The 16,908-nt window shown below is 40.1% G+C and overlaps 2 protein-coding genes across 5 annotated transcripts in view; one reads left to right on the forward strand and one right to left on the reverse strand.

Annotated features, from left to right (window-relative positions):
• The window catches only part of hacl1 (2-hydroxyacyl-CoA lyase 1), a 44,623-nt gene extending 43,562 nt beyond the window's left edge, over window positions 1–1,061 (reverse strand). For all 3 annotated transcript variants that reach the window (XM_007897613.2, XM_007897611.2, XM_007897614.2), the window contains exons 1-2: window positions 844–1,061; window positions 387–513 (exon numbers count right to left, since the gene is read on the reverse strand). In XM_007897613.2, the coding sequence (XP_007895804.1) occupies window positions 387–458 (72 nt within the window). In that variant the 5' untranslated portion in view covers window positions 459–513; window positions 844–1,061. The remainder of the gene's footprint in view (window positions 1–386; window positions 514–843) is intronic.
• btd (biotinidase) lies at window positions 443–12,946 on the forward strand. Of its 2 annotated transcripts, none has more exons than XM_007897615.2 (4): window positions 443–558; window positions 8,258–8,458; window positions 9,694–9,843; window positions 11,126–12,946. In XM_007897615.2, exons 1-4 carry the CDS (start codon window positions 526–528, stop codon window positions 12,323–12,325), a joined length of 1,584 nt encoding a protein of 527 aa, XP_007895806.2. In that variant the 5' UTR covers window positions 443–525; the 3' UTR covers window positions 12,326–12,946. The 2 variants fall into 2 exon arrangements, with proteins under 2 accessions (XP_007895806.2, XP_007895807.2); XM_007897616.2 differs by having other exon boundaries at window positions 8,261–8,458.
• Window positions 12,947–16,908: the final 3,962 nt, after the last annotated feature.

Consider the following 16,908-nt stretch of genomic DNA (forward strand, 5'->3'; position numbering starts at 1 on the left):
TGCTGTGTGTAGTTAGTGGTGGTGCTGTGTGTAGTTGGTGGTGGTGCTGTGTGTAGTTAGTGGTGGTGCTGTGTAGTTAGTGTTGGTGCTGTGTGTAGTTAGTGATGGTGCTGTGTGTAGTGAGTGCTGTGTGTAGTTGGTGGTGCTGTGCAGTTAGTGGTGGTGCTGTGTGTAGTGAGTGCTGTGTGTAGTTAGTGGTGGTGCTGTGTGTAGTGAGTGCTGTGTGTAGTTAGTGGTGGTGCTGTGTGTAGTTAGTGGTGGTGCTGTGTGTAGTTAGTGGTGGTGCTGTGTGTAGTTAGTGGTGGTGCTGTGTAGTTAGTGGTGGTGCTGTGTAGTTAGTGGTGGTGCTGTGTGTAGTTAGTGGTGGTGCTGTGGGAGCTCCTCACCTGCTCTCTCAGTGCCTGGACTATAACCTGGGCACCGCTCAGCAGACTGTGCCCCTCAGTGTGTGCAGACATTGCCTGTGCAGCCGCTGACAGGGAAACCTCCGGCTGGGAGCCCAGCCCCAGGGTCCTGAGGGACAAGATGCAGAGGGTGGGTGTGAGGAGGCTCAGGCTGGTAGGTACAGCACACAGTGCAACATGTCTCACCGAGTGGCCACCAACGTGTCTTGGAATATTATTGTAACATTATTGCAACAACTGCACCACTTAACCATTTCTCACTCCTCACAATTTGCAACGGTTTGTTCATGTTATTGTGTGTTATTGTGTTACCAATCTTGTGGATTGCTGGGTCTCTCTCTGCAAATAGCAACCGAGGGGTCACTGCACAGCAGCAGCTTAATGTTGGGGCTTGATCCCACCCACCACCCTAAGCCCTCCAGAAGGGCACCATACAAACCCCAAGTTGTTGTGGTTGTTGTTGTTGTTCTCTGCCTCTTGGGGTTGTCCTGGAGAAGCTGCAGCCTTCCCCAGTGTCTTGTTGTGAGCCCCCAAACCACCTTGGTATCAGGGCATTACAGGTTGGGAGGAAGGGTGCTGGAGGTGAGGGAGGACCATGGATTCAAGTAAAACACAGCTTGCTGGCTTGCTGGCAGGGGGTTTTTCTGGAGAAATGAGATCATCAGATCATCCATATTTTGTGTTTAACAACCTCCTGCAACACTGCCATCTGGTGCTAGTTTGGACACTCATTCTGTACTTTTTAGAATTGCTCTTCCAAACAACAACTTGCATTCGTACAGTGCCCTTCGCGTAGAATAACGTCTCGGAGGGCTTTACTGTGGTGGGGCTGGAGTGGTAGGACAATCATTGGAGTGGTTAAGCCCTCCGGGATGCTACCCTGCACGAGGGGCGCTATATAAATTAAAGTTGTTGGTGGTGGTACCCATAAGGGTGGTCAGAGAGATAGGTGGCTCTTAAATACCTATTAGAAGGGAATAGAGTAATAATAATCCTTGCATTTGATATAGCGCTTTTCACGTCTTCTCGACGTCTCAAAGCGCTTCACAGAATAGACTGTAAAGTGAATTGAACGTATATTTGTGGGTGAAACTCGGCAGCCAATTGCGCACAGCAGTGTCCCACAAACAGTCGTGGATTGAAAATGACCAATTTATTATTATTTTTTATTTTATAAAGGATGTATATATTTACTCGATTTGTCAGTTAAAAGCTATTGAGTTTGTTTTGATCAATTATTAGCTTTTATTCTTACACGTTGCTGAAAATGTTGCAATAACAATCTCGAGATCAAAGCATTTACTAGACAAATGTTTAGCAACAAAATACATAAATCATTAACTGAACCACCAATAAATTGTTTCTCCTTCTGTGGCTACTCTGTAATTTAGTAAAATTTATATATGCTACATCTTAATATCCATTGGTGATTATTGTTTGCATAATCAATGATCCATCAACTGCAGTAGGCATTTAGCGAGTGAAGATGTCTTTGGTGTCCAAATGGTTATTGAACTTGTTAGAACTTGTTGAACCAATTCTATTCTCGAATCCTCCGAGGAGTTTTTCTTTTCTGCCGAGTCCCAGATCCATCCCTCGACCAGTGAAATAAGACTGCAGGATTCGGAAAAACTGTATAATGTAAAAGGGGTTGGGGTGGGAGGGGGAAACAATCAATGTTAATAAGCGGATAGGTCCCAAAGTTCAATTTCATTTTATGGTGAAAATGATACCATTTGTCTCCAAACAAATACTTCCAGAAAATTTTCGTTCATCTGAAAGGTGGAGGGTTAGTTTGAAAATGCTTAACTGCAAAGCGCTCCAAGACGTTATCCTACGTGAAGGATGTTATATACATGCAAGTTGCTGTTAACTTTTCTGAACAGCTTGTTTTGATTCCTCTTCTCATAATATTATCTGAATAATGGTTACAAAGGTATCGGCTGAATTAGGATTTGGAATCACTGTGGGGAGGCAACAACAACAGCAAAATTAGTACAGACCTCTCATGTTGGGAGGATGTCCCAAGGCGCTGGACAATCAGTGTTTCCGACCTGAGCTAAGGGTCGGGATTGGGGAGAGTGGTCAAAGGCACGGTCGAAGAGGAGGGTCTTGAGATGGGTCTTGAAGGAAGCAAGGGAGGGGGCGAGGCGGGGACGTGAAGCAGGCTGGAGCCCGCTGAGCGGCGGGAGCGTGAAGGTTGGTAGAGGGTTAGGAGGTCACAGAGGTGGGAGGAGCAAGGCCATGGAGGGCTTTGAAGGTGAGGATCACGATCTTCACCTGTATCCTCTGTGTGATGGGAAGCCAGTAGAGTCGGGTGAGGATGGGAGTGATGGGGTCACGGAGCCTGGTGCGGGAGAGGACATGAGCTGCTGAATTCTGGATGATGGAGGGAGGAGTTGGGGAGGCCAACATGTAGGGTGTTTGCTAGTCAAGTCTGGATGTTATGAATGGATGTATGAGGGTTTCAGCGGCCTGCAGTGTGAGACAGTGGTGGAGCTGGGCGATGTAGCAGATGTGGGAGGAAGGCAGAGTGGGTCTTGGCACGGATGTGGCATAGAATGGATAGTTGAGGGTCAAACAAGAATAATGTAATAATAAGCCTTGCATTTGATATGGTGCCTTATCACGTCATTGAGATAGATATCTCAAAGTACTTCACAGGATGTACTGTAAAGGGATTGATTGTATATTTTGTGGGCACAACTCGGCAGCCAATTTGGACACAGCAATATCCCACAAATGGCCATGGAGTAAGTGACTAATTTTATTTTGAGATATTTGTTGGCCAGGACACTGGGAGAAACTCCCTTCTCTTTTTGAATAGTACCATGGAATCTTTAACGTCCACCTGAACAGACAGACAGGACCTCAGTTTAACATCTCATCCAAAGGACGGCACCTCTAACAATGCCTTATCACGTCATTGAGATAGATGTTTCAAAGCCCATCACAGGATATACTGTTTCGTGGATTGACTGCATATTTTGTGGGCGAACCACAGCATCTCCAGTACTGCATTGGAGTGTCAGTTTAGATTGTGATGCCATATCCCGACGTGGGACTTGAACCCACAACCTTCTGACTTAGAGGCAAGAGTGTCACTGCACCAGGCTGACACACGGTATACATATGATTCAATAATCTTTTTGCTGACAAGAAAAATTACTTCATGGTATCAACAAGAAATTATCTTTTCAGGTTTGTTCATGTCTCTTCTGCTTTAATGAAAACTAGGTATTTTAGAGTCTTGATCCTTCTTAAAAAAAATCTTTGCTTTTGGTATAGCATCTTTCCTTGTTTTTGGTATAGAGTCTTTTCATGTCCGGAGGATGTCTTAAAGCGCTTCACAGGATTTACTGTACAATGTAATTTGCATGTGAACACAGCAGCTAATTGGCACACTGAAACATCCCACTAACAGCCCTTGAAGTTAATGACCAATTTAATCTTATCTGAGGGATTGCTGGCCAGAACACCAGGAGAAACTCCCTTCACTTTGAGTAGTGGTGAGAGATGTTTAACACCCACCTGAACAGTCGAAAGATAGTAACTCTGGCAAATGCAGTTTCCCCTGGATTGCCTGGAATTTCAGCCTAGACTATGAGTGCAAAGTACTGACGTGAGGCTTAATCCACAACCTTCTGATGCAGAGGCAAGAGTGCTACCAACTGAACCAGGTTGATATCTTAGGGTTCAAAAGCAACATTAAGCAAAGTATAATTTTTTGTGACTAATTATGTGAAACTGTATTTGAGAAATCTAGTAAACCTAATAATTAGCAGAAGAGTTGTATATGAGCAACAGTGTTATGCCACAGTACAGAATAAAAATAAATTTGATGTCCATATGGTGGCTACCAGGAGTAACACTTGATTTTATCACACTTACTGCAAGAGAAAAAAATACTGTAGTTAAAAACTGTTACAGCTTCTATAGAGAGACTATATTCATAATCACGCTTAATACAGTCACTATCTAAACCTAGATAGCTTACCATGGAGTTGAGTTTGAACCTGCTACTTTGCAGGGAATTGAGATAACATTTCATAGAAATTGCTTCATATGTGAGTTAGTTTGTATCTACTTTAGCAAGGAAAAAAGGTAATTCTTGTTACTAAGCATGAGCATTTTTATAAATTTTAATAACTTCACTTCTATTGGAGTAAAGAAGCTGTTAGTTCTCTTACAGCAATCGCATAAATATAAATAAACCTCAAGAATTTTGTAAGCAGCAGGTTAATACTTCCAACATATAACAGCTGCAGGTGTAACATTAAGATTGTGAACCTAATACCTTATCCCACAAGGTATCTGCCATCGCCTATATTTACTAGGTCACTATATGTTTCTATATGTCACTATATATGTTTTGGAGAAGACAACCCTACAAAGGGGGGGGGGGGAATCATTAGAATTAAAATAAAGATTGTCTCTCTTCTATACCATAGAAAGCTGCATTCTACCTGAGTTAAAGTGATACAAATCATTGGGTGTCATCTTGATCGTGTGAAAACAAATTAATCTGTTAACTACAAATACTGCATCTCACTGTCTTTCTGGATGGTATCTTAAATTGAATGATTTAATCTGATTTATTTTCCAGTTCACAGCAAACATAAGCTTTTTTTTAATGCCTTGGTACCTCTCAGCTATGTTTTTGAAATGGCAAAACTCCTGTAATAAATAAGCGATGACCTTTCAAAATACAACATTTTTAAATAATTTATCAATTTTGTGAATAACAAGAAGATTGGGGATTATAAAATCACTCAATTCATTTGATCACTGAACCATTTTAATGGTATGTGGTGTTAATAAAATTTTTCGATAAAATACCTTGTTCAACAGTATTCACAGTATTCCCTAACTACATCTGCTCATTGTAAGGAGCTGAATATCATTAACATTTTCTTAGTATAACTTTGAAGATTGTAGAAAAGCAATGGACAACTGTGCTTCTTCTTGGTACTTATAGAATATTATAATGCAGAGAATTAAGCACGGTGATGCGTTTGCAAGTGTGTTGGATAACTAGTCGATCAAACAAAGTTACTGTTTTATAAAAAAAACAAATTGAAAGGCTCATCAACAGAATAAACATCTTCTTCCAGACTCTCCTGGTCTATTCATCACTTACCAGATCTCTATTCTGTGGTTTTTCCAAAGATTTCCATCCACCTTCACCGGTGACTGTCTGCGAGGTAACACATAGCAGCAGGAAGGTGGTCACAAAGAATACAGCGAGCTGGATATTTTTCATCCTAAAATGCAAGAACTGTTTTGTTTCTTTTAAGTGTGGTTGTGAGTCCATCTCATTTGGATTAAATCAATTTTCACATCTTGTTCAAATACATTTGATACTATTCCCATACCAATTAGAACTGCATTGTTAATGCAAAAATAAAACAAATTGGAAAAAAAGTAACATTTGCTGCAATGCAGATACAATATGAATTAGTAAATGCAAACAAGCAGATAGATCAATACAGATGAAGTATAAAACCAGCTGTAAAATATTTGAGAGGCCAGGCACATCATGTTTGTATATTGCTATAATAAACTAGACTTATAACTTGGATGGGCAAAAGACAGATAAAATAAAAAGACAAAGAATGGATAAATAAGGAGAAAATGAAATGAAATTAGTAACACCAGAGTACTGGTTTGTTCTGCTGTAACCCATTTGTGGTTCTTACCTGTTCAGGAAATTGAAGGCTGTGTGCAAAGCACTGGACTTGCTGTCTGTGATCTCTGCTCCAGAATTGCTTCAATTTATAAGACTCATCCTCTCCATCCCACTCACACATTTTTGAATGCCTCAATAATCAAGCTGTATGTGTTGTTTTCATATCCCCAGACCGAAGAACAATATTAAGTCTTTGAAAATCTCAATAATTAATTCCAAATGCCCTATTACACAAGCATGTTCTTTTAATGTAATGTTCACCTCATTAATCTGAAAAGGACTGAGACTGTTCAGTGGAGTTAGGCGTTCAGAAAAAGAATAACATTTCCATTTTAGAGTTCTGTATTTGTTTAAAACATAAAATTCTACTGATCAGGTGTTTTTTCATGTTGAACTATGAAACCAAGACTGTGTAAAGTGTAAATAGATGACATCCAGTCGTATGTTTAAAAATGTAATTACATTATTGAAAGATGAGATTTGTGTTTTAAATTCAAACTATAAATACCATCATTAACAAAATTTGCATTTGAATCTGGTGCATGTGGCTTTTTGAAAACCTTCTCCACTGAATTTAAAGGAACAGATGTAAATTTCAGGTCAGACCTGTATTTTTTAGTTGAATGTATTCCACTTATGACTTAAATGTTACATATTTTTGTTAATTCAAAAGTACATTTGATATAGCACCTTTCATGTTAGGAGGACATCTGAAAGAGCTTCACATGATTCACTGGAAAGAGTAGTGACTATGTATTTTATAGGCAAACGGAGCTGCCAGTTTGTGCACAGCAATGTCCCACAAACAGCCACAAAGTGAATGACCAATTTTATTTGGGGAATTGTTGGCCAGGACACTGGGAAAAAAAACTCCCTTCTCTTTTTGAATAGTGCCATGGGATCTTTAATGTCCACCTGATCGTTGGTTAACGTCTATCCGAAGGACATCACCTTTGATGTAGCACATCCCCAGAACTGCGTTGGAATGTCATCTAAGACTATGCGAGGCTAGTGTTGGCCTTGAACCACACGTTCTGACTCAGTGGTAAGAGAGGTCCTAACTGAGCCAGGTTCAGGCTATATTTGAAAATAATAATTGTAATCTGGCAGGACTAAGAATGCATATTCAACCTGAACCCGGGAAATTTCTCAATTACCTGTTCAAATATTTACGAGAAGCCAAAAGTGCCTGCTGAATGAATCAAAATCTTTGGATAAAAACATCTGGTTTGCACAAAAAAAAATTAGTTGCACTGTGTGGTGCCAACAGGCCAATTTGGGATCAGAAACCGGAATATCAAAACTGACAGATAGTTGACTCAATTCTGACGAGTCACCTTGGAACCAGCTCAGAAGGGTTGAGCCTGGTACCTACCCTCCACGAGGTGGAGGGTAGGTACCAGGAACTCTCTGTGAGTTTCCTGGTGAGCAACACAGCTGATCATGGAATGTGTGAAAGCATTGTCAACATTATTCTGCCCCCAGCTCGGACACACATCCCTTCCCATTGAGTGATGGTTCCACTAGTTGGGAGTGTGGAGCTTGGGCATCACATGCTTATCTCTGCATACAATTCAGGGTGGATACTAAACCCAGGACATACGAGTGTACGCTCACACACCCAGACTTCAGGCTGTAGTTAAATGTACAATAAATATTTTCAATATGTTCTGATGGCCAGTTTCGCTGGGTTGCTGATTTCTCTCCCAGACCAGTATAAAGGTCCTATTGCAGTTTGTGTGGAAATAACAGATCAAATGGGCTGCAAGTCCTTCTTCATCCAAATCCCTTATGATCTTCTACAGCATTGGATCACCTGCTGTTTGTTGAATATTTGCTTCTGGCTTGCTGTTAATATTTAATGACATTGCTGTGCTTTGTGTGCTAAAGTTCAGTGCTGATATTTTATGGCGTTTGCTAATGTTGTAACACTTGTCCACTTAAAAATCACTTGCTTCCAGCTTATCCTATGACATTCGTTGAGATGTTTGATAACAATCCTTACATTTGGTATAGCACCATTGACATCGGGAGGACAGGTCAAAGCACTTCACAGGATATATTATGAAGTGGAGCGACTGTATTTGATGCGATAAAGCACGGGAATGAAATGAAAGCATTATTCCGTCAACATTTTTACTGATTGGGAATGATTTGCCCACAGCAGGTGCTGTTTCTGTTTTGGCCAGCCATGGTCATGCACCCAGTGGTGTGTGGGAAGGAGTTTTATATGGCTGCTGTTTACGAACACAAAACGGTGTTGAATGCAACAGCGGGTTCCCCTCCAACACGTGAGACAGCACTGAATCACATGAGAAAAAATCTGGACATCTACCAACACCAAGTAAACACAGCTTCCAAACAGGTAAAGAGATTGCAGTGCTTTCTCACATAATGATTAACTGCCTCTGCGTCTGTTTAGTGCATAAAAATACTAAAACAATCATTTTGATGGTGAATCTCCCTCTTTTTTTGAAGGTATTTTCTATCTATTCCTTTTTCGTCTCTCTTCGCCATCCACCATCATAGATTCATAGAATAGAATGTTTCGGCCCATCGAGTCTGTGTGGCTCTTTGACAGAGCAAGTCACTTTCACTAACCCCAATCACCAGCTTTCTCCCCATAACCCTGCAAACCCGTCTTCCCCAGATACCTATCCAGTTCTCTCTTAAAAGCTGTTATCGAATCGGACTTCACTACCCTTTCAGGCAGATCATTCCAAATTCGAACAACTCGCTGAGTGAAAAAATGTCTTCTAACCTCCCCTCTGCTTCTTTTGGTAGATATCTTAAGACTGTGACCACGGGTCACAGACACACCTACCAGCGGAAACAGCTTTTCCTTATCCAGCCTGTCAAAACCTTTCATGATCTTGAAGACCTTTATCAGGTCCCCGCGTAACCTTCTCTGCTCTAATGGGAAACGTCCTAACTTCTCCAGCCTGTCCTCATAGCTAAGGTTCCCCATTCCTGGTATCATTCTCGTGAATCTCCTCTGCACCCTTTCCAGTGCCTTAATGTCCTTCCTGAGGTACGGTGCCCAGAACTGGACGCAGTACTCCAGCTGAGGCGTAACCAGTGTTTTGTATAGATTAACCATAACCTCCCTGCTCTTGTACTCTATGCCCCTACTAATAAAGCTCAGTACACTGAATGCCTTTTTTACTGCCTTATCTACCTGCCCCGCTACCTTTAATGATTCGCTTACTTGAACACCCAGATCGCTCTGTACATTCACCCCCCTTAAGATTGAGCTACTAAGTCTATATTGCCTCCTATCATTTTTCCTACCTAAGGGTATCACCTCACACTTATTTACATTGAAATCCATCTGCCATATGTCAGCCCATTCCACCATTCTGTGTATGTCTGCTTGCAGTCTGTTACAGTCTTCCTCACGATTTACTACCCCACCTAACTTTGTATTAACGCGAGTAGTGCCAAGAAATCTAAGTGTTTTGATAGGCAACTAAATGAGACTCGGTGAATGTACGACTTAGGCGATTATGATTTATAAAGATAAGACTTATGCTAATTTTACTGCAGTAGGATATGCTTTATATTTATAATTTGAATTATTTGCAATTGTGTGTGTTACAGGGTGCTCAAATAATTGTATTCCCAGAGGATGGTCTCTATGGTTTTTCATTCAACAGAACTACTATTTATCCATATCTGGAGCCTATTCCCGATCCTGCCATTGTTAACTGGAATCCTTGCCTGAATCCAACCAAGTTTAACAATACAGAGGTAGGAGTTCTATATAGGTTACAATCACTTGTTACAAATGAGAAAGTCATATTTAGCGTTTTGTGATACATGAGGAAGAAGGGAGTAGACAGTATGTGGGAGGGGATTAAGAGGGGTGGAAGCTCCTGTGGAGAATAAACACTGGTATAGACTAGTTGGGTTAAATGGCACATTTCCATTCTATATTTTAGAACTATAAACAGTAGATCTATATTCTACCGGGGATATATTGCAAGAGGAAATGAATGGGTTCATTAATAATAAAAAGCAATGAAGGATAAGAACACTTGCATGTATAGCAACTTTCACTTAGGAGAAAGGCTCAAAATGAGAGACAACGTGGGAACCCAAGGAGGGTAGGAGATAGAAGTAAACTGGAAATGCCTGGAGGTGCAGTTAAGTTGTTAGCTTTAGCCAGGTTTTGAAAGCAGGAGGAGGCGAGTTAGAAGGATTTAGGGAGAGAGTTCCAGAGAGTGGGGGCAAAGAAGCTGATAGCTCATGGTGGGGTGCGTGAGCAAGTCAGTTACCAGGTGGTCAGATTCACCTGAGGCTCATTAACTTTATACTCATGTGCTCTAGTTTGGTGCTGACAGGCCAAATAAATTCCAGTTGTAATTCCAATATCTCCTTATTTTCATATCCTCTATTCATTACAATTTATGAGGACATCTCAAAGCACCATCAATGCCAGATTTGGTTCATATTCCTTCTCAGTGAGTCATAACCCCTAGAACTCAGGAGTTTCAGAATACTCAGGGATGTTAATTGGGGAAGACACTGGTTTAATTTTGTATTTCTTGACATATTACAAATACAGCTCTTACCTGAGATGCATTTTAAGCAATGATATCTCAGGAGTGAGTCTCGCTTCAAATCTACAGTTTGCAATTCTGCCTCCGAACATATACCAAAATGTAAGCAAGACTGGAAAATTCCCTTTCTGTATAGAGTAGTAGATATGTACAACAGATTCCCAGCAAAAGCAGCTTTCTGCTTGTTTGGAAAATCTAATCACTACATTTTGCAATATATCCTGTAATGCCCTTTGAGATGTCCTCTGATGTTAAATGCAAGAATTTATTAATATTATTTTTTAATAATAATAACTTGCTTGAACAAGATGGATAAATATGTAGTTTGGTATTAGACTGGAGGAAAGCTGACAGGTACAGACATAAAAAATTAGTTATTACTAACAGATTCTTTACTGAAAGAAGGCCTCGAGTATATATGTACATTACAAATGTGGTAATATTTTTCACATTGATCTATATTATCCCAGGTCGTTCATCAATTGAGCTGCATGGCAAGAAACAGCAGCATCTACTTGGTAGTTAACATGGGTGATAGACAAGCATGTGCACACGGTGACCCTCACTGCCCACCAGACGGTAGATACCAGTTTAACACCAATGTGGTTTTCAATGACCAAGGCACCCTGATAGCCAAATACCACAAGCAGAATCTGTTCTTTGAAGTTGCTTTCAATGTACCTCAGCAAACTGAACACATCATCTTTAATACAACTTTTGCTGGACGTTTTGGCATCCTCACGTGCTTTGATATACTGTTCTACGACCCAGCAGTGAGCTTGATTGAGAAATACGGTGTGAACCAACTCGTGTTTCCCACTGCCTGGATGAACGAGCTCCCACTGTTGACTGCGATTCAGTTCCAGCGAGCATTTGCAACATTGTTCCAGATAAACCTGCTTGCAGCCAATCAGCATCATCCCGAAAGGAATATGACAGGAAGTGGAATCTACACTCCTTCCTCTTCTCTTTACTACCACAACATGGAGAGCAGCCAAGGGAAGCTTCTGGTAGCAAAGGTTCCTATAATTTCACCCAATAGAGTCCGCAACCTGGGGCTGCCTCAGCTCCAAATGAAGCGAGCATTTGTGAAGAGGATCATGATGTCTGTCGCTAAGAAAGCACGACAGAAACCAAACGAACGTGTCACACATTCAGCACTTCCAATATCTGCTCCAGGCAGCATCTTCCATGGTTTGATGATGCACGATAATTATACTTTTGTTCCTGTAACAGACGCCAAGGGTAACCTGCAGGTCTGTAACAACTATCTCTGCTGTCATTTAGCCTACAATCGTACCAACCCAACCATTGATCTGTATGCTTTAGGGGCTTTTGATGGCCATCACAAGGGCACAGGTTACTACCTGCAGGTGTGTGCGTTGGTGAAGTGTGCAGGCCCCGACTACAACACGTGTGGAGAAGGTGTCACATCTGCCTCAAACATTCTTGACTTCACATTGTGGGGGAACTTCAGCACACAGCATGTTTTTCCAGAAATACTTGCTAGTGAGATCAAAGTTTATCAACCAGATAGCATTAAGTGGGAGAAGGACAATTTCTATATGACCAAGAAAACGATGTCTGAAGGATTAGTAACCGCCGCACTCTATGGAAGATGGTATAAACGAGATATTGGTAGTACAAGAATTCTAAATAATTTTCATTAGATGTGATATGTGCTAACAGATTGCTAACATTTTTATTTGAACGAACAAGAACTTATTGAACATTAAAACAGAAGTCACTGGGAACACTCAGCAGGTCAGGCAGCATCTATGGAGAAAGGAAAGTGAGTCAAAGTTTCAGCTCCACGACCCTTCATCAGAATGGTTATTGAACACATTCAACCCAAAGCTTAAGATTGATTAAACAGTTGTTCAGCACAGTTTGCGGTGGGAGTTTGTCAGCCTTGAGATGAGATGTTAAACCAAGGTCCCGTCTGCCTGTTCAGATGGACGTTAAAGATCCTATGGTACAATTTGAAAAGAGAAGGGCGTTTCTCCCAGTGACTTGGCCAATATCATTCCTTGGATATCAGCAAGACACTTCATTTCCCCAAGCATAACCGAGATACAATCTGTACTAACTGCTATAATGAAATATGCATTGCTTTCAATGAGTTTATATCACAGTGTATAAGAGCCTCCACAAATTTCGTATCCACTCATTTTAAAGTGTTGTAACTTTCTCAATAATGTACTTTGCTTATTTCAAAAAAAGCTTAATTTCCCTTTAATATTAATATTTCAGATAATTAAAAGTACTGTTTGTAATAAATACTAGGTTATGAACCTAAATGTATGATTTGTCTAGCCTTTCATCTGTAAGATACATTTCCAAAGAGTATATCCCCTCCCATGCTCCCATCAACATTTCCTGCATGTTTGATATGCTTTCATACTGATATTACCCAACCCATTGCCTGCCATTTGTCATATCACAATAGTCTACAGAGTCAGGAAGCCAACAATATAAATGTAGGAAGAAGTAATCAAGAAAAGTATTACATTGAAAAACTTCATAACACCAGACTATTTCTCCAATAACCTTCTGGGATAAATCACATAAGCTAAGGCCCTTCAGCTTTGAAAAGAGAGGAGACCTTAAAGAGGTGAGTAAAAATGCTAAATGGGATTGGATATTTTTGTTTAGCCAGGTGTGTGACACCCATTTCCATGCTTAAGAGTATTCAAACCAAACAGAGTTCCATGTATCCCACTTATACATGGAAATTTTAGTGATATTTATTGGAATGGAATGTGCACTCTCACACTGGAGGGATGCATCCTGCTTACCTAATTCCAGATAATATTATGCATAGGCTGGCAAGAGCCAAGGCTTGGGGACCAGAGTATGTATTGGGTACTGCTGGAGTCTAACCAGCTATAACCGCATAGCTTGCCAGTCTTAGTTCGACAAGCAACGGGAAAGCTTGACCACTGCCTGTCAAGCTTTCCCGTTGCTTGTCGAACTAAAACTACCCTACCCATTAGGGCTTTGGCTTATTGGGTTAATGGGAACTTATTTGGAAGAGTCCCTGCACACAGTGAGTGTTCAACTCTTCCAATTTCTGCTAATAAGCTGGCTGTGCTGTCATTAACAGTGCACTCGAATACTGCGGACCAGCCTGGCTCAGAAACTGGACTATCATGACCTTCACCCAGCATTGGCTCGATTCTGACAAAATAGGATTCAGAAAGTAAACAAAGGACAAATACGATGTGCTATGGGAGCAGAACAAGACAAGGTTCAGAGTTGCAAAGGGAAATTTTCATGACAGACACCAGGAAATAATGATTTACAGAGGGTAATTGATATATGGAACATGTTGCCAGGAAAGGTGATGGATGCAAAGGAGCTGGATTCAGTTAAGAAACTATTTGATGCAATAATAGAAAAAGGATAGGGTGGGTTTTTGGAAGGATAATATCAAATTAGTCAAAGTACCTTCTTTATCTAAACCCCTTGTGATCTTTGTGACCATTGAGTAAGTATCATGAAAGGTTCTGACTAAACAAATACGATTTCACCAATAATTGAATCCCTTCCCCCAAAAGGGAGATAGATACTGTTGAAAGTAAGGAATTATGGAAAAGCGGCAAGAAAATGAAATTAAAGAATATGAAGTTTGTTGGGCCGAATAACCACACTTTATACATTTTACTGAATCTTTGTATGTGGTAAATATATATTTTTTAACAAATATACAATACAAAATATCCTGACTTAAAAATAATAAATGCAGTGTCCTGATCAACAGGCATATAACTTCTGCTTTCAAGTAATTACATTAATAACTACAATTAACATAATACTGGCTGCTATAACCACTAATAGAAAATCCAGTTATCTAAACTCAAATGCTCTCTTGATGTTTTTCAAAAAAAAACTTATCAAGTATACAGTACTTCCTTGTTAACTAGGTGTTGGCACGATCCATTCAACTAGCACAAAAAAGGTAAATAAAAAAATAACTTACATATTTATGATTCTCTCCTTTTTTGTAATTTGTATCTGAACATCATTAATAAAGATAAGTTTCTGTATAAAAAGCAGGTGCTAATTATCTACTTATGTTTTTATCTTAAGATCAATATGATGCAATATGTAATAGATAAAACATTGCCGAGAAATGAATTAACATATGAAAAAATGTTCAAAAGTAATTGTGCCTTTAATCCTCCTGTTTTAGAACAGCTGCCCACGCATGTAAATTTCAGCAGGAGTATTTTAAGGATTTAGAAAAAAATGATTTGTTCAGTAGAATGGTTTAAATACAACCACATCAGAAATACATAATTTAATATGTACAAACATTGTTGTTTTGGGATAAATGGCTCGTTTAAAATCAAATTTTAATTTAATTTTTAAACAAATATTAAATTTTTAGAGAACAAGTCCCTGGGAATGAATCCGAAGCATGGTGACATGACAGTCTGTCCTTCAGGTGAGACGTTGAACTCTTGTCTGTGCTTGTTCAGGTGGAGGTTGATGATCCTTTCACTTGATTTGAAAAGAGAAGATTCCTCTTGTGTCCTAGCCAACAAATTTCCCAGATAAAATTGGTCATTCACTTCATGGCTATTTGTGGGATATTGCTGTGCAAAAATTGCAGGCTGAATTCACCTACAAATACACTGTCACTGCACTTTTGCAGTAAATCTTAAGTGCTTTGAGGCATTGACAACATAAGTCCTATATCAAAGCAAGGATGATTATAAAATATTTGCTGCCTTAACTTTTGCTCCTTCATTCGTTGCTTTCATAACACAAAAAAAGCTTTGAATAATAAGATAAATGAAGTTTCTGAAATGTACACTTATCTAGCAAGTTTTACAAAGAAACACAAATGGACAATTAAGCAAACAAACAAAAATTTCAAATGCATCTCAGTGTTAATGTTGAAAATTTTCAGTGTTGAAAATTTCCAAGTGACTCTTGTAGGGGTGGAACCACAAACAGCAGTTTTTAATATTACTGAATCAAACTCTATTCGGGCTAAAGAAAAGGTGTACAGTATATACGTTTCAAGGGAAAGGAAATATTTGATACGAAAGAGCAGGGATGTGGGATTAAATTTATTTGCTCCAGTGCAGGAGGTAGTATTAGCATAGGCTCTTATAGACCGAAAAGCCAAATTTTATGTTCCAATTTCTATAATAAGTTAATGGAGTTACTTTCATAATGCTAATGTTAAAGATCTCAAAGCACTTTGCAAGCTTTGTCAAGTCTCAAAGCATTTTGCAAGCTTTCTGTAAACAACAACAACAACAAGATTCCATTTATAAAGCGCCTTTCACGTCAGGAGGACGTCCCAAGGCTAAAGTGTAGTGACTGTATTTTGTAGGTGAATGTGGTCACCAATCCGTGCACAGCAATGTCCCACAGGCAGACAGGAAGTGAATGACTTCTTGTAAATTTGGGAGTTTGGTAGCCAAGATACCAGGAGAAACTCCCTCTTTTTGAATGGAGCCATGAGATTATTAACATCCATCTGAACAGCAGTAGGGACCTCAGTTTGACTTCTCATGTGAAGCACACCACCTCTGATAATGCAGTGTTCCCTCTGCTTAGGCTCAAAATCCTAACAAGGAGCTTGAACCAGTAACTTGACCCAGAGGTGAACGCTACCAACGTACAGAGAGATCTGGGTGTTCAAGTAAGCGATTCATTGACAGTGGCAGAGCAGGTAGATAAGGCAGTAAAAAGGGCATTTGGTGTACTGAGCTTTATTAGTAGGGGCATAGAGTATAAGAGCAGGGAGGTTATGGTTAATCTGTACAAAACACTGGTTAGGCCTCAGCTGGAGTACTGCGTCCAGTTCTGGGCACCTTACCTCAGGAAGGACATTAAGGCACTGGAAAGGGTGCAGAGGAGATTCACGAGAATGATACCAGGAATGGGGAACCTTAGCTATGAGGACAGGCTGGAGAAGTTAGGACTTTTCCCATTAGAGCAGAGAAGGTTACGCGGGGACCTGATAGAGGCCTTCAAGATCATGAAAGGCTGGATAAGGAAAAGCTGTTTCCGCTGGTAGGTGTGTCTGTGACCCGTGATCACAGTCTTAAGATATCTACCAAAAGAAGCAGAGGGGAGGTTAGAAGAAATTTTTTCACTCAGCGAGTTGTTCGAATTTGGAATGATCTGCCTGAAAGGGTAGTGAAGTCCGATTCGATAACAGCTTTTAAGAGAGAACTGGATAGGTATCTGGGGAAGACGGGTTTGCAGGGTTATAGGGAGAAAGCTGGTG

The sequence above is a fragment of the Callorhinchus milii genome, unplaced genomic scaffold (genome assembly GCF_018977255.1).
Source record: "Callorhinchus milii isolate IMCB2004 unplaced genomic scaffold, IMCB_Cmil_1.0 Scaffold2, whole genome shotgun sequence".
In the NCBI taxonomy this organism is placed as follows: Eukaryota; Metazoa; Chordata; class Chondrichthyes; order Chimaeriformes; family Callorhinchidae; genus Callorhinchus; species Callorhinchus milii.